Source organism: Larus michahellis, chromosome 2 (genome assembly GCF_964199755.1).
Source record: "Larus michahellis chromosome 2, bLarMic1.1, whole genome shotgun sequence".
Taxonomy (NCBI): domain Eukaryota; kingdom Metazoa; phylum Chordata; class Aves; order Charadriiformes; family Laridae; genus Larus; species Larus michahellis.
In genome coordinates, this window is record NC_133897.1 from 115,472,295 (window position 1) to 115,498,026 (window position 25,732).

At 37.8% G+C, this 25,732-nt stretch overlaps 1 protein-coding gene across 2 annotated transcripts; it reads left to right on the top strand.

Moving 5' to 3' along the window:
* Positions 1-3,735: 3,735 nt before the first annotated feature.
* On the top strand, positions 3,736-21,553 carry AKAIN1 (A-kinase anchor inhibitor 1). 2 transcript variants are annotated; one of them, XM_074576695.1, is made up of 2 exons: positions 3,736-3,966; positions 18,625-21,553. In XM_074576695.1, exons 1-2 carry the CDS (start codon positions 3,951-3,953, stop codon positions 18,813-18,815), a joined length of 207 nt encoding a protein of 68 aa, XP_074432796.1. In that variant the 5' UTR covers positions 3,736-3,950; the 3' UTR covers positions 18,816-21,553. The 2 variants fall into 2 exon arrangements, with proteins under 2 accessions (XP_074432796.1, XP_074432795.1); XM_074576694.1 differs by lacking the exon at positions 3,736-3,966 and adding an exon at positions 16,829-16,931.
* Positions 21,554-25,732: the final 4,179 nt, after the last annotated feature.

Consider the following 25,732-nt stretch of genomic DNA (forward strand, 5'->3'; position numbering starts at 1 on the left):
CTTTTTCCTGTGTCTGGAAATGTTGCATGTTCTTGCTGCGGGCTTTCAAGGTTTTTGGCTACTGAAAATCTGTGTGTTGCTGTTCTTCTGGAGTATTCATGGAAAGGTAGCTGCCTTTGACTTACTTCCTTTTTCAGGAGAATGGCACTTCTACCAGTTTGGATTTTTCTCTTTTCCCTTCTGTTTTTATTCCCTACATCTGTCTGTTAGAGGTATATTAATCACAGAGACATTAATTGTTCTAGTCTAGATCTAGGACACTGAATATTATGATCCCTGTAATACAAATTGCCATTTGACACTTCAAATATTCGTCTAAATAATTTTAGATATTTTTTGCTGATATTCTGTCACAATTATTTCCTCTAAACAGTTTCCTTGCAGTTTCAGATGTAATGTGTGCATCTTGGCTAGTAAAGATTTTTATTGTTAAACTTAATCATAAGAAGACTGTAATTGCTTTTTGAAGGCCATTATGATAGTACCCTGTTTAGCAAAAGACATCAAGTAGTTCAGGCAGTTTACTGATCATGTTAATCTTCCCTCCCAAAGAGCTAGGTTTGATTATTAATGTTGATGTGTGTGAGGAAATAAAAAATGGCTCAGAGCTAGTTCATTCTCAAAGTTGAGGAGAAAGCTTTTTTATAAGATACAGAATTGGCATTTGATAGAGACATAACAAAATCTTCCTGATTATCTCTTTTTATATTTATATTATTTTATTATAAAATGTTTTCATTTATATTTAGGTGATTGCTTCCAAATGATTCTTCCAGAAACACTCAGATGCCTGCCTGTAAAATGTTAGCTGTATGGTCTTGTTAACAAAACATTGAAACATTGAACGTCTTCAGGTAAAAATGGCTTCTTCCTTAAAACATGTTTACTAAGCTTCTGAATCTATGTGGCCAAGTAATTGTTTTCAGCTCCATTAGAATAAAGGGTTTACTTAAGATGTAAAACCACAGAATTACAAATAGCAATGAATGATTTAAAGTGACATCAGTCAACTTGATTTTTGTAACTGTCTAAAAATGTTAAAGTTAACTGTTTAAAATGTTAAAGTTCTTAACAGTAAAGTACTCTCTAAGTAAGTCAAGGCTTACTTAAAAAGACATCTTAAAAAAAATCTTTGTAGATATATACCCAAGAATTTTTAAGTCTTCTGATCTTATACAGAAACCAGTAATTCCTCACTCAAACAGTAAGAACTTAAATGATACACAAGGCGGGGACTGTATAATTACTGATAAAAATATATACAGATGTTTTTGTAAGTGCTTTTGTATTTTCTGTTTCATACAAGTTGATGGTACATTTTTAAATGAACAAGGCCATGTATTGTATTTTAATGTTATAATCTTTTTTTAGCACTGTACTTCATTCTTAAGGGTTTTTTTTGAATAACTGGACATAACTGATGTTGTTTTCCACTCATCTGAAGTTGAATGAGAATAATTATTAGCACACTGTTTGTTTTGGTTGTTGTACTGCATTAACTGCAGTTTTTTTGAGATGACAATTCACTACAAAACTCTGTCCTGTGCATTTATTTCAGTGATTTTTGTACATTTGAACTTGTGACCAAATCTGAAGTTCAAAAATCAATTAAATGAAAAAAAATAATTCCAAGATGCTTTTTGATAACATTTTTTTTTCCCCTGTCAGAAAACATTAATTGCTGGTAGCTTTTAATTTCAGCAAGAAAACTAAAGACTCAAATAAAATGTGCCTGATTGGGTAATTTATTAGATTAAATACAGATATCAGTTAAAGAAAGACGTGTGTAGAATATTATTGTTAATGACCTGTATTCTATCACCAAAATTGTGTAGGTTCTGTTACCAAGTTGAATAATTTTGGAAAATTTTAGAGGTTAGTTACAGACCTTCTCATCACTGAATCATGTTTACTGTTTTGAAAATCTTTTAACAAGCTGCTCCACCATCTCAAAAGCCACTCCCTTAGAAACGTACATCTAATTTCTTTTGAGGATATATGTAATAGAAATATATCCAATAATTTTTTTTTTTTGAGAAAAGTGTATTAACATCTTTTTTTTTTTCATGATGTCTGAATCTCCATTGAACACATGAATCAAGTATGTAGGGGCCACATAACATATGCATCATAAAAAATACCAGTGAAAGTTTTCCTACAGTCTTTCCAAAACCTATATCAGTCCTGATTTTGTAAAGATTATAGGGTGTCCTTGGTCTATCTGTGAAGAATGCTGAATATTGCTGACTGTAGTCTTTTCTGTATTTTATGTGGGATACTTGTACTAAAAATTATTCTAATTCAGTTTGCAGGTATCCTGTTAGTTCTGACATAAGGTGGATGAGGACGATGAAAAATGAAAAAAGGATAGATTAAAGATATTTGAAGTAACATTCTTAGAGGGAGCACTATTTCTCAGTAATCAGAGGTATAAGGTTCAGGTTAGTTAATTCAGTTGCCATCTGAGAGAATTGAAATTGAATCTCTGAAATAGAAGACAGGAGACAAACAAATGGCAATAAAGAAGCTGAAATTGCTAAGGGGAAGATAAAAGGTATATCTAGAAATCAGATAGTAGAAATGATATGTGATAACGAATCTGGAAGGCATTCCCAAGGAGAAATTATCTTGTACAGTGTTCCAAAAACAGAAAAAACTGTCACCAGATGATTAGTTTGACTGTGATGGTGGTGCTATTCTTGAGTTCATACCAAAGTATATAGGCAGAATAATTTAAGCAGGTCAGTGCTTTTTGGTATCCGTACTTTAAGAATAAGGCCTTATTTGGAGACTTAAAATGTTCCAGATTTAATTGGAGAATTCTATGTGTGTAAAATGCTTGATTATGAAAATAACGAAATAGGCTTGTAGGAATATCTGTTATGATCATGTGATTGGAAAATGGATTTCATATTGCAAAAATTTTCATGCAAACATTCATGCTAAAAATGTTGTTGGGGTTTTTTTGTGTTTTGTTGTGTTTTTTTTTAATGCTTTCTCTAATTTGCACTGATTAATCAGTGTTTTTTAAAATACCCCTTGCGCATGTAGGCTTAAACAGGACAGTTAGTTTCTTTGAGTTGTGTCCCATCTGGCTGTTGCACTTCTCACTTCTGTTGCAGAAGTTCAGGGTCCACAGGAACTCTGAGCATGGGTTTTAGAAATAAAAGCAAATTAAATGTGAAATATAAAAGTTGGTGGAAGAATCTAAGTTTTGTCTTCTCTCTGTGGTTACCCTCCTCTTCTTTATTTTACTACTTATTCATTAATTTATTTACCTTTTGGCCCTGAGGTCATGTTTTATATGCTGAAACATTCATGTTCCCTCTTAAATCAAAGCGCTTCTGTTCAGCAGAGCTGGGTTAACAGGCCTGTGAAATCAGAGTATAAATTCCTCAGCATTTGAACCTTTGAAAACTAAAATCTTGTGACAAAGTCCAGTGCTGCCAGAGCCTATTAGCAGGGCTGTTAGCTCGTGGTGAAAGCAGCGCACCCCGAAATGTCAGGCAGCGGGGCTGTCGCCGAGAGGTAATTGGGAGCAATTAGCCGGTCTCCCTGCTGGGCAGATCGCTATTACCTTTCTCCTCTTTGCCCTTCCCCCTTGCTCCCGCTGCGGGGAGGGCAACGAGTTGTGGCAGTGATGATTCCCTGAGAAGCGTGTGTGTGTGTGTGTCTGTGGGGGGGGTGTGCATATGTGTCCGTGCGGGCGGTGGAGGCGCCCCGGCCCCCTCCCCGCCCCGCCGCATTGTGGAGGGAGGGACCGCGGCCCGCAGCCGCCTCCGCCGCCGTGCGGGGCCGGGCGCTGTCCGAGGTGCTGAGCCGTGCGGTGACCGGGAAGCTGTCCGAGGTGCTGAGCCTTGCGGGGACTGGGTTGCTGTCCGAGGTGTGGAGCCGAGCGGGAACCGCGGAGCTGTCCGAGGTGCTGATCTGCGCCGCGCTCGGGCGGCACCATGGTGTTCGCTCCAGGTAAGGGCAGCCGCTTCCCGTGCCCAGCCGGGGGAGCTCAGCGGGAAGGCCCCGGCCGTGCCGGAGAGCTGCTCCGGGGGCTGCGGGGGAGGGGGTAACAGCTGAACCAGAGCTGCCGCCGAGCAGAGACATGAGGTTTCAAAGAAGGTGGCTTAGCTTAGGAGGTGTTTAGCTGTGGAGCCAGAGGTCATGAGGGTCACCCCGGTCATTCCCATCAGGGACAGGAGCCTCCTATAGAAGAGTGCAGGGGACTGTGTTTGTCAGACTGTACAAAAGGGTCAGGAATGGGACGTGGCCTTGTAGTTACTGGAGAATGTGTCTCCCCTGGCACCCACACTGGCGGCTGCCAATGAGACAATCTCTGAAACTCACGGAGATATTTTACAAATTCCATCCCCTCCTCCCCAAGTATTTAAATGGAAGAGAACAGAAAGTTTGTTCAGGCTGTTTTTTACTGAAACAAAATTGAAGACTTCAGCAGGAGCTCATGTCTAATGTGAGACCTTGCTTTATAAGGGTGCAGAATATCTGCTGTGTAGTGTATATGTGCTACACCATAGAAGAAGGGAAGATACAGAGGATCTGAATTGGACTTGGTACACTGGGAAATAAGCAGTTTGTTGTTCAGAAAGGGATGAGAGGCCTGGGAGCTCCAGGATATGAATGTAAGCCATGCATAATGCCTTCTGTAGTGAAATGACTTGCAATTAACTTCTTCAAAGATGTATAATTGCCAGTAAAAATAGTAGCTCAATAGAAAAGAGAAAGTAAAGTCTGCAACTTGACAATGAGTAACTATTAATACCTTTGTTTTGCAAAGCTAATAAAAATTTTGTCTTGCTTTGAAATTCTATATCCAGTGTTGAAGGGATAAGAATCCAAAAGCTTTATACCTTCATTTAAAAAAATGATCTTGGTGTTGACTTTGCTAACTCAACAAAGTCTAATTTTTTTGAGAAATTAATGTCCTTTTTCAACAACCAGAAGTTCATTTTGTCTCTTTAATGGCACAGTTGTCTAATTTGATATTTTCCCATACAGCCTGTTCTGAAATTGGAATGAAGTTATTTATCTTAGTAGAACCAGCCACTGTTTTTCGTATTACACCTTTCAGTATTAGTGTCTCTTTTCTGAACTCCTTTTATCTGGCAGTCTGTCACCATTAACTGAACTCATTTTTGAAATGCACCACGGGATGGAATACTGCAGAAAGAGATTAAAATAATGGAAACATGCTTATTTTCCCCAAAGGCTGACAATGAACAAACCCCAAATCTCATTAATAACTACATGAATTGTTCATTTCACAACTCTAATCCATAAAGAAAAAAAAAATCTGTCTTGTATAGTCATTCTTCTTCAGTCTGCTTTTACACAAAGAAAAGCCTGTGGTTTCCTTGCAAATGTTGTCATAATATATGTAGGGTAACTAAGTAGGAATTTGCAGAAGAGATGATAAAGCAGTCAGAGGGGCTTGACAGTCTCTTGTATTCAGACAGAGCAAGTCTGAGTAGACTGCATTTTTTTATCACTTTTCTTCACTGTAAATCAGCCCTGCCCTGGCGTTATCTCTTCTCCAGATATTTAAAAAAAATAATCAGGATTTTGTACATCTTTAGCATCTTCATAGTACTTAAGGCTATATGATATAGGAATTCTCTAAGTTTACTAAGAAATTGAGTTTCATTTCTTGAGTCAACTTTCTGATTTTATCTCACTGTGATAAATGACCTTATTTTCTGTTTCTTTATTTGTTGCGGGGGGAGGCAGGAGGAAGAAAAAGATATGTCTAACTATAAATGGTTAGGCTTGGAATGGTAACATCCTTCCAGAAGGGGTGTGGAAAAAAAGAGAAGAAAACAACAACAACCAAAAGGAAACTCTTTTCCAGAAAAAATAACAGAACTTGTTACCTGAAGACAAAGATAAGATTTTGCATATGAATAAGATGATGCTCACTTCCTTCAGCTAGCGGCTACATTGTTGCAGAGTACTGAATTAGCGTGCTATGTTTATAAACTGTCAAGTAGAAGAAGCTTACCCAGTTTAAATATACTTTTTAAAAGGTGAAGCCAACTGACTATTGACTGAATAGATACTTTCCTGTTAAGCTTCAGCTCTTTTCCCTAAATCTTACAACCAGCTAATATGTAAAAAAACCAAAAACAAACCCAACAACCCAACACCTCCCACCAAAACCCCACAAAACAAACAAACCAAGAAAAAACCACCCACCACCCCCCTCCCTCCAAAACAGGCCTGAATATTACTGAGATAGATAGGTCAAAATTTTTACAAGAAGGCCACTGTTTCATGTTCAAAATTGGACTTTCTGGCTCATTGTAGACAGTATGTTGCTATTTACAGGTATGCAAAAAGCTACTATTCATATGTGACCTTTCTTCATACCCAGTGTTAATTAACTTTAATCTGTTCCAGAAAAAGTAACTGAGAAAAGTACATTTTTCCTTAGTTTAATCTGAATGGGGCTTCGTTGCACTTTGTTGTGCTGTTTGACTGATGATAGGTTGGTGTATAGGAAATGCACTTTATGAGATGTCTGTGAGTTCATTACACCTGGAGGATTCCCAGATGATGTGCTGCCTTTACAACAAGGGATGATCCATGTAATGGAAATGCGGACGAAGTACACATTGCAAAGTTTAGCTTCTTTACTTTTCTTGGACTGAACCGCTTTAGGTAGCCTGACAAATAGACAAAAAAGTGTCACTGATTGTCAGATGTAATGATGGATGTATGCATGGGACTGTGGTAGAGAAGCATGAAACTTCAAAGTTTTGGGTTAGGTCAAAAAGCAAAGAGAAGTCATCATTTTTGAATTAGCAGATTTTCTTAAAAGACTTCAGAAGAAAGTGTATTACAGAACTTAAAAAAAATACCAATGCTGAACTAGCTTATAAAAGATTGATAAATATAAATAATTCCACAGATTAAATATCTGTAATTTTAAGGTAAGGAAAGAATCATTATTAAAACATTTTGTTCTAAAGCATCAGCAAAAAATATAGAAAGCAGTAAGCCTCCTGTTACCATGTCATTAGTTACAAAGGAGTGATCATTTCCAATATCAAGCTAACTGATCATTAATAATCTTATTTTTGTTTTTAAATAAACCCATAAGATTTAACAATAATTTTAAATATTGCTAATCTATATCATACAACCTCTTTGCAAATTGCTTTCAGTTACTTTCCCCCAAAATGACTATGGGCATATCCTATGCTTATTTTCAGCCCTAAAACTTTTTAAAGTGAAAAGCTAAAATAAAATTTAAAATAATACTGTTTACTGCCAATTTAGCCTGATACAAACATGTTTTTCATGCTCCAAGGATCTTTTTTCTGATGCTATTTTGCACAAGTCACTCAAATGCTTATGTCTTAGACCTTTGCCCTTATGTGTGTGTATTAATATAGCACAAAAATGGCCTGCATTTTTAAAACTAGCTTGGGAATAAAGTTATAAACATGTAAGGATGTTTGAGCTACCTAATGGCTTTTCTAAGCAACTCTTGCTAGATTACAATTTCAGTGACTATTTTAGTATATTTTGAGAATTTTACTTTATAATGTGAGACTGTAACAAATTACCAAATTACAGAGCCTAATTGCAGGCCATCACTCTTTCACCCAGTTGGTACTGTACAGAGCTATGTTGGCTTGAATAGGAATTTGTATTTTTGGCTAAATAATGTCTTTTAGAAAGGAATCAGTTTTGATCTTGAATATATCAAGAAAGATTGTAACATTTACATTGTCAGCTTTTTCCAGTGTCCGAATGCTCCCACCCTTTAAGCTTGTATCTACTTTGAATTGTGTGATTTCATCTTTCAGGTGAATCTTGTTATTTTTCAGTGTAATTTGAAGAATTCATTCTTACCTGACATTTTCTCTGTAACTAGGAACACACAGGACTTACTTATGAGCCTGCAATCCCAAAAGGAGGAGGAGGAGGTAGAACTCACTTTTTGCATCAATATTTTTATTTAAAAAAAAGATGTGTGAGCACACTTTAAGTTTAAAGATAAACATTAGAGAGGTCAGAATATTCACTGCTCAGCACCTTTTTCTTACAATAGCAACGCCAATAGCTTTTCAACTAGCTTTTCAGCAGCACAGCTGTTCTTAACATTTTTAAGCTAGGAACAGTATAGCAGACTTGCATAATGACACTGAAGATCAGAAGCACATCCTGTACCAAACATTTTAGGAATCTCATTAAGCTGCAATTGATGACATAGCAGCTGCACGCTGAAACAGATGTGCTTACTTGTCTGAATAGTCCCAATCTTATCTAGCGGAAAAGCTGGGAAAGCAACAAACCTGTTGTGCTGCTGGGTGTGAAGACATGAAATTTCTTGATAGCCTTTTTCTTTTTTGATTATAGAGTTACAGGTACTGTGGAGAACCTTGTCTGCAATGCACAGATCAAGACACTGTGGAGGGACTTTAATGAATGGCAAAATTGCTACCAATAACTTTACTTTTTTGAAGATAACCTGTTGTGAGATATCGCCAGTGTTTGCACTGAATGTTGTACTCTGTGATTCTCCGTTCTGAAGTGCTTTTCACCCATGGTAACAATTGTAGTAAGGCAGGGCACAATCCTTGTCTGTGTTAACTGGTTAACTGCTGTGCTACATTCTGCTAATGCTCTAAGTTCTGCAGTACCAACCAACCCCCTTCCCCAGCCTCCCCCTTCCCCTATATAAGATGTAATAGTATATACATGTAGAATTCTTTCTCATGAGCTTAGTGTTGACAAAGACCATGTCATGGACATAGTTCAGAGGCTACAGGCAAGACTGTTCGGCAGAACACATGAAATCTGATGTAATGGTTTTCTTGTCCAGAATTTGTGATGAGTATGATATGCAGGCCAGTTGCCCCCCAAAAGTATCTAACTGAGTGTATTTGCAGCTGAGAGATCTCAAAAATACATCAAAGTGTTTGTCATCTGGTAGGAAGAAATCATATAGGAGGAAATTTCTTGTTCTTTTTTACTGAGGAAAAACTGTTTCTTGTGCTGACCTCTCCCTAATGATGCATTGATCTTTCCCCTGCTGTGAAACTCCACTAGCAGATCTCATTAGTGAGGTGAAAGAAAGTTAGTTCACGGATATTCAGAAATGTGATGAAATTAGCAAGCTTAAAAAGTAGTCAACAGTCATAGGTACAATATTTCTTTAAACTATGAATCAACACAGTGTTAAAAACTGACACGGAATTTACTTTTTCAAATTATTTTTAACAGAACTGAAGGCTTAAAGAAACAAGGCTGGCGCTTTTCACTTCCATATCACTGTTGAATCCCATTCAGGTTAGCAGTGAAAAGAATTCTGTCTTCTCGGTGGCTGTATAGTGGCCTGTAGTGAAGGAGCTGTTCATAGTCGGGGGATGGTGGTAATAAGTGATACAGTCATTGTTAACATCCTTACTGGGACGGTGTATGGACCTCATGTATTGAGCAGGAAAGTCAAATGGTGAATGTACAAAAGGAATGAGTTACACTGACCTCTAAAATTTGTCCCTCCAAATCATTATTCTTCTAGATGAATTGCTCTGTTGTACTTGTTATAGACATAAATAATATAATTCCAACTTTGTAAGCTTTATCATGATAATGGAAATTAAATGCACTTACTGTAAAATGCAGCGAGGGGTAGATTTATTCCTGTACCTACAATCTTGTCTATTAAGGATTTTATTGAGGACATAATCTGTTGTATTAAGTTTACAAATACTAAGTTAAGCAAAAATTCTTTGCAAGCAATGTACTAATAATTTCTTTATAAGCTTTCTTAAGTTATCTGAGTACTGGTTACCCGTTTGTAGTGTGTTCTTTCCATAAAGATTTGCAAGCTCCTACACAAGATTTATTTTATTTAAGGGATTGCAATTGGAGCAGAATCTTTATTGATGTTAGCAGAAATGAAAAGCTGACCTGAATAGCCATAAAATGCTTCAGGTTCTCTTAGAATGCTTTGCCGGGGAAGTCAAGGCAGGTGAGCCCTGTGCTGCTGTCTTCTGACCCTGCAAATGACTGTAGTCATGTTATCAGAAGATGCTGTTTTTCTTCGTCAAGAGAGTCTGAAATTTTCAGCCTGAAGAGCCATATTCTGCTCAAATATTTCTCTAATGGTAAGGCAAATATAATCTCCTGTGGGTTACTTACATTTGCTTCGCTTTGTGGTATGCGTATTTGATATAATGACACTGTATTTTCTTACTTTGATCAGTGAATCTGCTCACCATTTGTCAGTATGGACGGTGTGCATATCCATTACTGCTTCTGTTAGGTACTTGCAGATTTTCATTACATTTTGTCTTAAAGTAAGTTTTCTTAATAGAGCTGAAAATATTTCTCTGTGAAGTTAAAGAATTAGCTCCAAGAGGGGAAAACAGCATGTCATGGCATCCTGTTGCAAATAGGGATGCCATCAAGATTACAGCTATGAAAAAAACATGGTTTTTATTCTTTCAGGGTACACTTTAAATTTATATAATCTTTGATTCACTTTCTGTTGTGAGTTTGTGTATATACATACATACATACATACATATATATATATATATATATACAAAAAAATCTCAGCCTCGATTAGTAGTAGCCTTATGTACAGCTTTCAAACTCTGCTCACATTTTAAAATAAGCAGGAAAGTTTTTCTAGACTGTTTTGTTCATGTGCAAATTTAGGGTTTTGGGGTTTTTTTTCTAGAGATAAGGAAGGGCTCTGCTTCAGCTGAGGTTTAACTAGACAACATCTGAAATTGGACTCTGAATAATCGGATAAAAATGAAACACATCTAAAATGTAGCAGGATGTTTTCACTGACTTGCTGGCTTTTGACAGGTTGCATAACCTCTTCCCTATTTTCTTCACTTAAAAAAAGCCAAACAGTCAGGTTCAGATTTTTAATTAGCCCGTGCAGAGTCCTTCAAGACCAAAACCCACAAGAGTTGCAGAAATATAAACACAACAGCTACCAAAATAAAACTTAAGTAGTGGAATATGCCTTCATTGAAAACTTTTTCCTTTCACTTATGCTATGCAGTGGTAGATAGCAAAAATCTTCTAACACCTGGCAAAGTTAGGTACTTCAATGGGAATTTGTGCAAGTTCACCAATAAGCTTCTTGGTACAGATTCAGAAGCCTAAATGTTATCTTGCTTTTTGTGCTTAATGTTTCCTTTTTGGCTAGGAATCTCTGAGCACCTGAACAGTAGAAATAGAAGGCAGGGGGAGTTAGATGACATATGGGTTACCTCTATCTGTGCCATTGGACCTCTCCCTCCATGGGAGAAGCACAGCAGGTGATGCAGAGAGATTTCTTGTTTCAGTATTTGAAGCATGTTCCCTAAAAGAAATAGGAACATTTTACAGATGAAGAGAATTTAAGTTTTGCATTAACTTTGGAGCACCTAGTCCCAGATGCTCTTTAGGATGTATCTGATTTTTAATACACTGAACCCGAGCCTAGGAGTTAAAAATCTTCCTAAGTTAAGGTTAGTTTGCAGTATTAGATCCAGATATTTTCCTTCTAGGACCAAAATCTGAGTATCACACTTATGGGTTTGGGTGTGGCAGAATTTGCAGTGACTACTACTTTGAACTTCATCCAGTCTTCAAAGCTGAAAAGACGTAGTCCTTAGGGAGCGAATTTATTGCTATATGTGAAAATATCTAGAAAACATATAGATTGAAGTGTATAATCTGTTTTTAGTTAGTCTTATTAAAATAGGCAAGAAATCTTACTAAAATGTGTTGAGAAAATGCTTAAGAATAGACAATGTATCTGTAGATCCCAACAACCTCTTAATCTAAAAAACTTTGGAAGCTTCATTTTGGCTTGTGTATTTTAAATAGTATGAAATAACTCACTGGAGTCTTCAAAAAGATGGCTTTTATACAGCAAACAAACCAAAGAGACTTCCTGATATGCTTTTTTCTTAAGAATGAGCAGAACTCAGTAGAAAAAAAAATTACGAAAACTCAGTTCAGATATAGCTAATGTCTGGATCAAAAAGATACAATTAAGTATTACTATGGAGATATTATTATGTCCTTTGAGACAGTTTATCTGCATTTCTGCTCTTCTGTTTTGCCCTTCCATTCCTCCTGGATTTGTGTTTGGAGCAGGGGTGTTCCTGCTTCATTCTTATAATTTGTTTTGAAGAGCAAAGTAGTCTGCGTTGGCCCCCTTCCTAATACAGTTCCTCTTCCTTGCTGGTTGTACAGCAGGAGTTAAGGAGTGAGGTTTGGCCAGAAAATATAACTGAACTGAGCCGTGACTTTTCTAGTGGAAGTGAGTGTTAAAATTCCCAGCACACCACAGGTTAGGGAATTGGAAAAACACAACAATCTTATATGAAAGTACTTTTAGTATTTCTGATACAGTTCAATGTCCTCCCTTCTTCCTCAAGGAATTAAGGCAACTGAGGATTGCCCTCGGATACATGACAGCTATCAGTCAGGATAGCTCCATTTTAGAGCATGAGAAGCAGTACTGGATAGAACTAATTCTAATACAGTTAAGAATACATTTCTTATTTAATTGTTTTAAGATTAAATTTACAACTTCATTGCAGGACCTCTTCATGAGGTCTCTGAACTGGCATCGTTACTGACATTGAGACAAATCGGGTTTCTAATCTTGTAAATAGTTTGATGATACTTATGCATAAAGTTGGGTTTGTGCACATGTGTTGGAAAGCCTTCAACCCTGGCTGACTGCCGTGTTCATTCATTCTGTATGTAATTAACATGACTCATTAACACTTCCTGATTATGGATGCTGTGCAGCCTCATTTTTTATGTGTTCTTCAAATCAGGCTTCTAGTGATGAAATCCTAGCATCAACCTATAAGGCAAATCAAAGAAGATTTTTTTTAAACATTTCAATTCACAGGTTACAAAATATTCGCCAGAAGCGGCTCACCTGAAACTTCCATGCTGTGGCCGGCAAGATGGAGAGATAGGTCACTGCCTAGTGCCAATGGGAGGTTAAAGAACTGAACTTCATTTCTTGTAGTAGAAGAATTACAATATTGATGCAAAGAATATTACTGTTAGTTACTACAACATATACACATACGTTATGTCATTACAAACTTGCCAGGTTCTTTAATTTTTCAAAATATCTACAGTTTGTAAACACAATTTAGGTAATAATCTGCAACTTTTTTCCATAAGTACAGCTCCCATGCATCCATACTGGACCTTGTGATGAAGTCTCATCAACACAGTCTTGCTTACTTATGCTTCAATTCCATTTAAAATGTCATTAGTACTGACAGTTGGATTATAAAAATCACAGTAGTAATTTTCAATAGAATTTAAATAGATTTACCAGAAAGCAGTATTTTCATAGGTTTATTATTAATTTTTATTAATAATGGAAAAAAAAATTCTAATGTTGCAATGCTTCAGAAAATAGTATAGTGGTTAACTATTGGAATCCAAAGCAATATATTGATAAAAAAACAGTAAATTTTCTGGTTAAAGGATATACCTGCATAATCCCATGTAAAAATGAAGAAAGAATATTTGCTTCATGGCTCTTTCAGCTTCAGAAATTTTGCATAATTTAAAATTGTAGCTAAGAGGGGAATATTTTGGTTAATTGTGAGTTCTAAATTGCTCAGAAGTTTGCTTAGAGGAATGTGATTTTTATTGTTAGCTTTGAATATGGTTAAGCTCAAAGTTTTTTACACAAACAAAAATTTCTTTTTTCCAGAACAGCTTTAATGGTATTCATTTGCTGGAATTAAACTGCATTTGTTATTCCTGTGAAGAACAACATAAACTTTTGTCCTCTGTTGCATGGCCCTTGGGATTCATGGAACCTGTCATATAAGCAAAACTGTTCTTTTAAAATGCAATGTTTGTATTGTGCCTCAAGACAGAATGAGACCCAACCTGCAGGAAGACATGATGAGCTGCATAAATGTCACATGCTTTGAGGAAAGGTGAATTAAAATTAAAGGCATTCCTTTTCTCCTGGGAAAAGCAATAACCTCATACAGGTGAAGAAGCAAAAGGGATAATTGAAGGACAGTAGAAGTTCCCTGAGAGTGGATGTACGTTCATGGTCATGCGCACTCATGCATAACTAATGTCTTCTCAAAAAGTATGGGATAAATTATTTCTAGTCCATGTTCTTCAAGAGTCCAAATTTCCTTCCTATCACAACTCATTCACCATTTAGCCCCTGCTCTCTTTCCACGTGAGAAATGTTGCTTCTGTTACCTTCTAAATCACTGATTCTGCATATACTGAAAGGTGTCTCCTTCCCCCACAGTTCACTGCCAGCATTAGTGGATCTGGAACGGTCTTGCATCTTTGCAAGAGCAAGGTCATGCCTGTGGTAGTTTAGCTTCATAATAGTATTCCCAGCAATCCTATGAAAAGATATGGTGGAGAACTTAACTGCTGATTCAAACAAATGAACTGTGGTTGAGTGTTACTTAGTAGCAGTGTTTATTTATAAGAATAAGTGTTATTTATAAGAATATTAAATTTAACTTGTAGCAAGCTGAAAGGGAAAAGGCACAGGGAATATCAACAGGAAGTGCAGGAGACTGATTGCAGGCTGGAAGTGAAGTGTGTAAATGAGAAAAGGTCCATATGCAACCAGAGTGAAGTTCTTCAAGATTTGATCTGTGCTAAATGCTCTTTCTCTGTAGCTATTATTTTCCATGCATACTTTTCTAGGCATATTCCATAGTCCAGAAACATCACAGAGACTGTCTCCCACACAAGGTGCTCTTGGACTTAAACTAGTATTAGTTCTAGTAATTGTAATGAATTAACTTCAAATGCTTTTAGCCTTTTTCCAAACTGCTAGCATATTTTCCTTCACAGGGAACATCTTCAAGCAAGCCAAGAGAATTTCGAGGTACTGATATATGGCACTAGCTTTAGATGAAAGTGGAATATGTGACTGATTCCTGCAGTCAGTCCAAGATTTTGAGCTTTTTTAATCTCTCAAACTATACTTTAGATTGAAGAACCAGGTTGGTGTTTGCAAATTGCTTTTAATCTGCTATGTTAGTTGGCACAAAACTTACCAAGTGAAAGATAAGGTAATAAAAACATGCTAAAGAGTTGACTTTGTCACGTCTTAACGATAAAATTGCTACCTTGCGTTTAACATCACTTAACCTGGATTTTTCAGTTCTCTATTTACAGAATTAAGGTGCTGGGTTCCTGTATAAATCAGGTGAGCATTAAAGTTAGAGAATAAGTAGAAAAGATTTTCTGACATCAAGAGAAAAAAAAAAGTAGTCATTAGACAAGAAGAACTAGTAGGCAGAATGCTGTTTCCGCTATCCTGCAAGTTTTTCCCAGCAATTCCTTCAAGTGACCTTTTGTCATGGAATTTTAATTAAGCTAGTTATTCTTCAAATCTTAAAAAAAATATCATAGATAAAGATTAATTGTATCTTATCACCCTAGTAACTCTTATTTTGATTAGCTAAACACTTAGACAACAGGGGCGACGTCTCTGTTTTACCTAATTGAAAATATGCAGTTCTTAAAATGCCTGATTAATTCTATAGGCACTCAAATTTCTGCCTTTGTTTATGTCCACAGCAGTCTGTGTTTCAGCAGGGTGGAGCAGTTTGATAGATACGTTCCAGCCTAGCACCTTTGGGATCCTTGCATGAGTCATTTCTGCTTTCCTTGTCAGTCCCTCTCTTCTTGCTCAGAGTAGGTCCAGCATATCAATAAATAAATGAGCTTCTCAGAAAACAGCTTTGTGCTAACTGATTTCCTTGAAATCAATAATTGAAAGAAGAGGAGGTAGTCAGGATACTCTTCCAGAGACTGCTCTTTACTCCTTCAGGAACTGGAAAAGCTGGGTTTATGGCATCCTCACCAACTAGAATCATAGGATCACAGAAGGCTTGGGGTTGGAAGGGACCTCTGGAGATCATCTTGTACAAATCACTGCTCAAGCAGGGTCACCTAGCCCAGGATCTTGTCCAGATGGGCCAGCACACACCCAGGTGAACTGGACATTTGTGTCTGACTACTTGATGTGTCTGGATCCTGTCTGGCTGGATCCAGCTCCTACAAGTAATGGTCCCAATGCAGGGTAAGATGTCTATGCAGTGTCAGATATCTCCCTCAAAAAAGGCTAGTATTTTCACTATTGCTTTCTAATGTAGATGGTCAGCATAAATTGCCAATGGTCTCGTTGGTGACATCACCCCAGGCCAAAGTCTTGACTCTCTCCATGTCCAAAGCCGATTAGCTGTTGTTACCTGGGTTACTGCTACCCTAACCGTGTTATATAGATGTAAAATTGTTACGAGTTAGTTTGAACTGCCTTATTTCCTTTCGGTTCATATCTATACCTAAGTCATCACAGGCAGGGCAGAAGTACTCCAGAGGTTTGGGGCTCTCTGTTTTTGGTTTGTTTTCCCAGCAAATAAAAGAATCACCTAACGAGTTAGAGCTGGACAGAGGTAATCTAGGTTTTAGCTGAGTGGTGCTTTCAGGCAGGCTTTGCTCCATGATAAACAACGGAAAACTCCAGTAGAAATTAACTGGAAAACTGTCCTTTTTTTCAACTGGGTGTTGCTCTGGATGACCCTCCTAACGTAAAAACATTTCAAGTTCAGATTTTGTAGATTAAGTGTCAAGAACCAAATAAATAATGAAGCGCCCCTAAGGAACGAAAACTGAGTAATTTTCAACAGCAATGTGCTTAACGACAGTATGTTTTTAACAATAAATTCGAGGGGGGTGTTATGGCTGTAGGGGTTGTCAAATTTTTCACATTTCATATAGCCTCATAGCCTATTCCAGCATACTAACTTGTATTTACAATTCCATGTTCATCCACACTTTTGTTAACATATTATCTTCGGAACACTACCTGAGTTGGCTGATCTTTTTCAGCCCAGCAAGAAGACTAATTCATTGTGTGATACAAAGTGAGTTCATATTTTATTAACAGAGAAATATCTGTACTTTACTGTTAAGTAACATTGAATTTTATCCAAAAAATACTGTTTCAAGTGCTGAGGAGTGGAACAAACTGAATCAGGGAAGCTGACTGTGCCAAGAATTCAAGTGATTCCATTCAGTCAGCTGTTCTAGCATAAAATACGTTTTCTAAGTTTTTGTGATTTTAACCTCTTAGTTGTAGACAAAGTGTCATCTCAGTAGAATTGCAGGTTTGAGGTTTTTTTGATTTTTCAATTTCAGTAGAGTTAAACCATCTTTGTATTTTACTTTTAGCCAGAACATGTATATTATGGACATGATAGAAATAAGTATATTTTGAAGTCCTTTCAAAGAAACATTAGACATAATGAATAATTTCTTTCTCACACAGTAAGACTATTTTGCTGGTTGGTTTGGACTCACAGATTGTAGGATCACAGAACCATAGAATGGTTTGGGTTGGAAAGGACCTTTGCAGATCATCTAGTCCAACCCCCCTGCCATGGACAGGGACATCTTTTGCTAGATGAGGTTGCTCAAAGCCCCATCCAACCTGACCTTGAATGTCTCCAAGGGTGGCTCATCTGTCACCTCACTGGGCAACCTGTTCTGGTGTTTCACCACCTTCATGGTAAAAGAAATTATTCCTTATACCTAGTCTCAGTCTGCCCTCTTTCAGTTTAAAACCATTACCTTTTGTCCTATCGCAATAGGCCCTGCTAAAAAGTTTGTCCCCATCTTTCTTATAAGCCTCTTTAAGTACTGAAAGGCCGCAATAAGGCCCCCCCCGAGCCTTTTCTCCAGGCTGAACAACCCCAACTCTCTCAGCCTGTCCTCATAGCAGAGGTGCTCCAGCCCTCTGATCATCTTAGGGCCCTCTTCTGGACATGCTCCGAGAGGTCTCGGTCTCTGTCTTTACTGTGCTGGGGGCCCCAGAGCTGGATGCAGCACTCCAGGTGGAGTCTCACCAGAGTGGAGTAGAGGGGCAGAATCACTTCCCTTGACAGGCTGCTCATGCTTCTTTTGATAAAGCCCAGGATATGGTTGGCTTTCTGGGCTGTAAGCCCACATTGCCAGCTTATGTCCAATTTTTCATCCACCAGTATCCCCAAATCCCTCTCCACAAACCTGTTTTCAGTACATTCACCACCCAGTCTGCATTGATATTGGGAATTGCCTCCACCCAGATGCAGGACCTTGTCCCTTCGCTCAAGTATATCACTAAGGTAAACAGGTGATTCTACTTTTAATCTCTATCTTAAATTTCCTTGCAAAAAAGGAATGTTCTTAAAGAACGTTGGGACTTTCTCACAATTTTAGATGTGGACCTCTCATAAAAGCAGTTCACCTTTAATTCATTCTGGTTTGTTTCTCTCAGGACATAAGTCTTAATACATGGCTTCAAACCAGACAGTAAAATACAAATCCTGTTTAATGAAATACTTGAGCACAACAGTCAATTAAGAATAAACTGAGATTAGTATCTTAAAAACCTTTAAAATCAAATGTAGTGATGTAAATAAGCAAGCACCTAGCCTAAGCATTTCAATTAGAAACTGAGTCTACGTTTTCCTAAATGCCTCAGTGGGGTTTTTTTCCCCTCCTCTTTTTCATCCTTCAGGTGTTCAAGGAGTAGCCACAAATGCTTAGTTCCCTTTCTTTGTTGTTTTGTTCCGACAGGTGAGAAGCCAGGGACAGAGCAAGACGAAGTTAAGCTGCAGAACGCCAGCAAGCAGATTGTGCAGACTGCTATCCTCCGAGCAGTGCAGCAAGTTTCCCAGGAGAGCCAGCAAAAGGAGAAGCGAACAAACAGCAGTACAAGCCTCCAGATAGAAAGAGGAAAATTAACCAAGAAGCATGAAAAGAAGTAAAGGAGCGGATTGGTTTTTTCAGTCCTCCAGTCTGCAGCGTTTTCAGCCTTCTCTTTAGTATCAGCTGTATTGCTAGTGCAATGTTACTGTTGAAAAGCAAACCAAAGTATAATCACACCTAGAAGTAGGGTAAAGCTGCGATAGTCCTCAGCTGAGAAATATTAAGTGCATTAGATTACTAACTCCATGTTTATGCAGTGCCTCTTAACAGAAACAATAACCATAGCTATAAAAGTAGTTCCAAGCACAAGCTGTTATGGTATGGACTTACTCTCAAAAGCTTGTTGTCAGTGCACTTTCATGTAAGTTCTGCGTGCAACGTTTATGTCAGTTCAGCTGGACAGACTCTTCTTTGAGTTACTGGGTTCACTGAAGAAATAATTTCCTGTTGAGTGTAGCAGAATACTTTCAGGCTGCCTTGAAGCGTGAATTTGTACTTTGCTTTGATTAAACACGGACTATGTGAAATGGTAGTATAAAGTGGATTTGCTAAGTTCCATGAAACAATTTCTTTTTTCATCTTGGGGAAAAAAAAAAAGTAATCCGGTAAGACTGCAGTAACTGTGATCCATGACTGGGATTATAGACCTATGATCTATGTCTTTTTTTAAGGAAGTTAAAAGAAGTACTGAAGTTTTAGTCTACTTGTTTGAAATACTTCTATACTTCTGCATAAGAATCACTTGTGCCTCGACTATTCCTTTTACTTTTCTTGTTACTGAAAGAAGAGCAACTGATGTGTTGACATGGAGTTCACCAGCTTTTCCTTCAGTTTTGCAAGTTTGCTGGGGATCGATTTACAGAAAGTGAAGGCTGGAGTGTCTTAAAAAGAAAGTGTTTGAAATTATTAATATCTTGAAGGGTGGAAATATACTGTGTCTGAATGCTGTCATGGTAGATATTTCTCACCTGCTGGGCATAAAGTGACTTTAGATATTTGCAGTTGTTACATAGATTCACCTTAAATAGCACTGCTTTAAGCTGGTAATACAGAATTTATCCTTCAACTGCTCTATATAGCTGAAGAAATCCATGATGTTTCTGAAAATACAAATTAAATAAATGTAGCTTTCACTTTTATGCTCCCTTACAATAATAATGATTGCACTGTTATACATCTGAAATTAATAACAGTATATTAAATTCTAGAAATGGCTTGTAGCTCTGATTCAGCTGAATTCTTGTAGTAATACACCTAGAAATATAGAGAATCAGATGCACAGGATCTGCAAAGGAGACAAACTTCTGTAATTGCTTTTCGACTCAGTTAGATGATTCTCAAAAAAACCTTTTGGTTTAAGTAATTGGTTATTACTTACTGTGTCCTACTGCTTGTGTTAAACAATTTCAGCATTCTTTCTCATGGCCAGAGGCTTAGTCATGAATAGCCACATACTGTAAATATTAAGCCCGTGAACCCTGCTTGGTTCCTTTTCTTTTTTTTTTTTTTTAATTTAACAGCACTGACTCATACCAGATAACGATTTAGCTCAATTTTCTTTCACTTAAAAATGCAAAGAAGAATTTGACACGATTAAAGTTGTTCTAAATCCTCTAATAATGAAAACTGACTTGGACTGCAAGTACACAGTTTGTTCACTTCTATAGACACTGGGTGAATTTTCCCAGCCCAGCAAACTTTGAAAGTTGGAAGTAGTTGAGTCCTGACACATGTGCGTGTTTGTCGTAAGAGTCATTTTTTTAACATTAGTGTTTTCATAAATTGACCTTTGGTTGAGAGGTAGCTCTTTTCTAAGCACTGTTTGGATCTTTGCTTTCTGAGAGCCTAAGAAAACTGATAATGAGTAAAGGTTCAATTCTGAGGCTGATGGACAGGCAAGTCTAGTGGATGAGGCAGAGGAAGCCTGTGGGAGAGACTCTGTGTTGCAAAATGGTGTTTGCCATGGACTCACGTATGGTGCTGTAGGAAGGAGAGCTATAGGACAGCAAAATCCCCATTTCTTTGGGATTATTCTACTTTTTTTACTTTTACTTTTTACTTTAAAAGACGTATTTGTGATATGTCTTTTTTTTTCTATGTTCCTGGTAATTATTTTAATAATCTTCCTGTAATTTGGAAACGTGTTTACATGTCCATTTTTTTAAAAATCACTGTGTTAGAAAAAGAGGAATTTCAAAAGCCAGTGGATCCAGGCATTTGCCACTGCTTCACATGAGCCTGTTCCACTCCTCCTCCCACTGTGCTCTTCTCCAATATTCCTTTACTGCCCTAGCCCTTTTAGACACACTGTTACTCAACCATTAAACCATGCCCATCTTTTTCAGTGCTGTCTGAAGTCTAATGTCTTGGAAAGATAAAAATGGTAGGAAGCCTAACAGAGCCTTAAGGAAGTCTTCTTTGGTCTCCTATTGAGGAAAAACAAATACTGTAGCATCAAAAGCGTAGTTTTCCCTGAAAGCCAAATAACACGTCTCCTGTCTATAGCATATATCCCTAAATTAAGGCATGCATTTAGTGTCTCCTATTGACAAAGGGTGTTCTGCACACCACTTGCATACAGGATACGTAGTTGAGATCCGTACCGCGTGTGAGAGAACTGCACAAAAGAGAACTTTACCCTTGGCTTGTTATATGCTTACTACATGGTGAAAGCGGGTATTTTTGGTATCTTCACTGACAGATTATATTTTCTGGAGAAAATACAGACTATAGAAATTATTACAGATGTGATGCAGGTCTGATTACAAATAAAGAAACTCCTAAAGAAAGTCTTAATACCTTACATGTCTCTGGTTTCTCTTGTCAAAAGAAGGGAAGCAGTTTTCAGATTCACTAGACAATTGTATGAAGCAAGCAATGTGCTCAAGAGGTTTGTAGTAATTAATGCATTATTCAGCACAATAATTCATGTCTTCAAAAGACAATCAAAATGGTATCAATACGTATTTAAAACAAACTCACCACCTTTTAGCACTGGTGAGTAGTAAATAGCAGGATGCACAAACATTTGAAAGTACATTTATCACAACTCCTTTCATGAAGAAGAATCAGGTGTCCGTGGCTGTCCTGCACTGGGCTTGCTATAGTTTCATTCAGGTTGATTATGGCAATTTAATTACCATACTTGTGCTATTCTTTGTAGTGCAAGCAAGCAGCAACACCTAAATGGAAATTCATGTAGACACAGCAGGATGTTGTTAAGAGATTGCTGAATACCACTGTTCATAAAGTTTTTGGTTCTGTGTGGTTACATTGGAAATCTCTGCCCTAAAATTAAAAAAAAAAAACAAAAAACAAAAAAACCCTGTGACTTGGAAACAGCCATCTTAATTCTATCATTTCAGAAAAATAAAAGCATTCTGTGATAGTATTAGAGTTAAGAGTTGAAAATTCTTGAATATTTATTCAATAACAAACAACACACCAAAAATCTTACAATCTCTACTTAGGTCATGTCTATATTTTTTTGTGGGGGATATTTTTAAAGGATCTTGGAATCTACCTACAATGGCACGTATATAAAAATAGCTATGTAACTATTCTCAATATGACTACCACAAAATATGCTGCAGTTGTGATTTAAATGTGTGCTAATGTCAAATACAGGGGTTAACGTGTCATTTCTGAAGCTTTTCTAAAAAAGTTTAATCTAAATTAGGGGAAAAAAATAAGAGGAAGTAGAATAAATTCTTGAAAGGATGTGGGATTCACTCTAAGTCTCTTGGTTACCCACTCAGGTCTGAGAAGAAATTAAATTAATGAAACCCTGAATATTAGCATAGCCTAATTTCTCTCAATCAGTTCCTGCAACACATGGATCAACTTGTTAAAAGAGTTTGTGTGAGTGATGGGGGTTGATAATGTGATAATGTCTTCCTTGCCTGACGTTCAGTAAGGAGTAAGCAGCAGTACTGATGGAGCCTGCGTTCTAATGGATGGGTTTTCTTGTTGTTGGCTTTTGGTGCCTCATGATAAACTCTGGCAGAACCTTTTTCCCTATTTTGGGTTTTCCAGAAGACAAGGATTCTCTGAGGCCTCATAAGTTTTTAATTTGTGCTGTATCCTGCCTTTCGAAGGGAGCAGAATTAGGGTCTCTTCTTTCTACTTCCAGACCTGCATTCACAAAACCTGGTGGATGTGCATGGGCTTTTGTTTCTAAAGACCACTGTATCTTCACTGGATTTAGTCAACATGACCAACAATTTCTTTAATTGTTAAGACTGAATGGATGAGTACACATACTAGCTGTGTTTGAGAACTCTGGGGAACACCAAGAAATAGATACATATTTTAAATGCATTTGCTTCTAAGCTGTTTGTGTCTGCCAGGCAGATTTTCTTTGTTTAATTAACATAAGCAGCTTTTCTTTTTTAATAACTTTTCCTCCAGTGACTTGCTACTTGGATTTTGTTATATGAGCTTGCTAGTTTTAACACTAAACCAACAATAATTCATGTTTAGTTTGGATTTGATTAGAAACCCTGTGGAATCACACATTCCATTGTGGTATGGCTTTTGCCTTTTCTTTCGCTAAAGTTGAGTAGCAACAATAAATAATGTCCTAAAGCAAAGAAAGGGGTGGAGGGGGAGGGTGGTGTTGTGGTTGGGGAGTTTTGTGTTGTGGGGGTGTTTTTCCCTCTCAGTTGCCTATAGCAGGAGGACACACGGGGCAGATCATCATGAATCATTCGCATGTGTTGTGGCAGTAGCTGAGTGTAGAACTTGTACAGAAAGAGAGAAAATTAACTCTTGTGCAAGCTGGAAACTGAACCCACCTGAGCTGATTCTAAAGCATGGGAGCAAGACACTCCTGGTAGCTTTAAGGAAAATGTTCTCCATGTCCTTTCAGAGTTGAAACCCATTTAGAAACACCAGCTAGTGAAGACTGTAATTGTTTGCTTTGTGACATGAGGTGGAAGATGAACATTACTGCATTGTTCTGAAGACTTAAATGCTGTCTTCTTCTGTCTACAGAAGACTTTGAATTTGGCAGGGGGACGACTTTGCTACTGCCCTAGGGAGTGAATAGCTGCTATTCTTTGCACACATGCATTCATGTGTATACACACATCCTAGAAGATTAAGCCCCTGTCTCCAGTTGCTATAGTGGATGCACTTGCTCTGTATTTGCTTGGTAAACACACCTCCTGCTAATGCTGTTTCCCCTCATTTCTTTCACGAGACAGGTCATTCTGAAAATCCTCAGCTACAAGATGAACTATGAAAGCCATCTGCTTCCAGATCAGGGAGAGTGAATATAATAAATCTTCTTTGCCTCATTGGTGGGATATTGACCCTTTCCCACAGCTCACTGCATGTGTTTATTTCTAAGGAGGACAACTGTGTTAGCCCTTCCTTGCCCTCTCTTGCCAAGGGATTACCCATAAAGCAGTGATCTTTAATATTCGCTTCCAAGGAAAAAACTGTTCCCGGGATACAGTTTGCCCTGACTTGTGACACTTTACTAGGTCCATCTGACTTCAGGTTTCCCATAGACTGCATACCTGGTTTGTGGTGCTTTTTCCCCACTACAGAAGAGCAGACTTTCAGATCTGAGTATCTACAGTGGTGAGGATCTAATAGTTTGCTTGGTAGTCCGCCAGCTGAAGACGTTTATATGTGTGCAGTCCAGCAATCTTAAGGAAAACAAGTTGTCAGATCTTGTAACTCCTCCCATCGCATTTCCCAGAATTCTAGTTCCTTTAATCAGCCACTTTGTTTTACTGAGCATTAGACTTCCTAGATCCATAGGCAGGAAGAGGGAGTTTGTTGTCCTCTTCTGTTTAGATCACTGAAACCTGCAGTGAGCAACAGAAGCTGCACAGTTTGGGAAAATGACCCTCTCAGCGCTGAGCTGCTTTTGTGGCTCTTCCCTTGACTTCATAGGTTTCTTTATTTTCATGTATACACTTCCAGACAGCAGTCAAATTGAGAGATCCACAAAACAGAGATACCTGAGACACTAGAGGTGCAAGGACCCAGTGTGTCCTTGCATCAGCCTCAAGTTTAAAAAAATCAGCCTCATGCCATGCTTGTCTCTGGTAACTGGGTGAAAGGACACGAGGCTGCAAATTTCTGTTATTTCCTCAGCCTTGAAACACTGGGATGCCACCAAGTCAAGAGCTCTGTTTCATACAGAAACTCTTCCTTCTGACCGCTAAAGCTGGCTGCAAGGATCAGTGCCTGAGACAGGTGACAGCTTGCTCATCACTGCTCAGAGGAGGTGGAGGGATGAGATCAGGCATGTCTCAAGCCAGGCGCCAAGTGAAACTTTGCAGAAGGCACTGGGCTTCTACCTGACCAGGAATGTTCCTCCACCAGGTGGAGCAGCTAAACAAGTCCCTCCTTGCCCGGGGTTGTGTTGATTTTTTTTGTTTTAATTTAATTTAAATAATAAAAAAGAAACTCTTGGGTGCTTCACGTTCACTACCAGGCAGGTACTCTAACAAACGTGCTTGGAATTCAAGGTACATGACCTCAGAAAAAAACATTTTCTTCAAGGCCAAATTGGCACATCTGCTTCTGTAACTTGACTTGTGCCTTCAGCCTTTTCTCCTCTTCTATATAATGCAAAGAAACCCTGAAGTCTGCAAGTTAAATTTAACCTCCTCTGCTGTTTGTGGGGGTTTTTTTGCCTGCTCTTCTTTACACCACTTACTTATACTGTTGTCTCTCAAGGTCACCTTTTTCCTCAATCTGAAAAAAGTGCTTGAGAAAAAAATACTGGATCAGTTCTGTAGTCCCTGTTTTCGTCTCTGTGTTCCAGAATTTATGAGGTAACATGCTTTTCCTTGATTTAGGTAAAAAACCCTGATATTGTCGCATCATTCTTTCTTTAAACAGTTGTCCCTGTACCTGCATTGTGTGTAGGATTGTAGAAACTACTGCTACGTTATGATTCTGAAGCTGCAAAAACTGTTGTACATCATATATACTAAATCCTTACTTCCTTGAA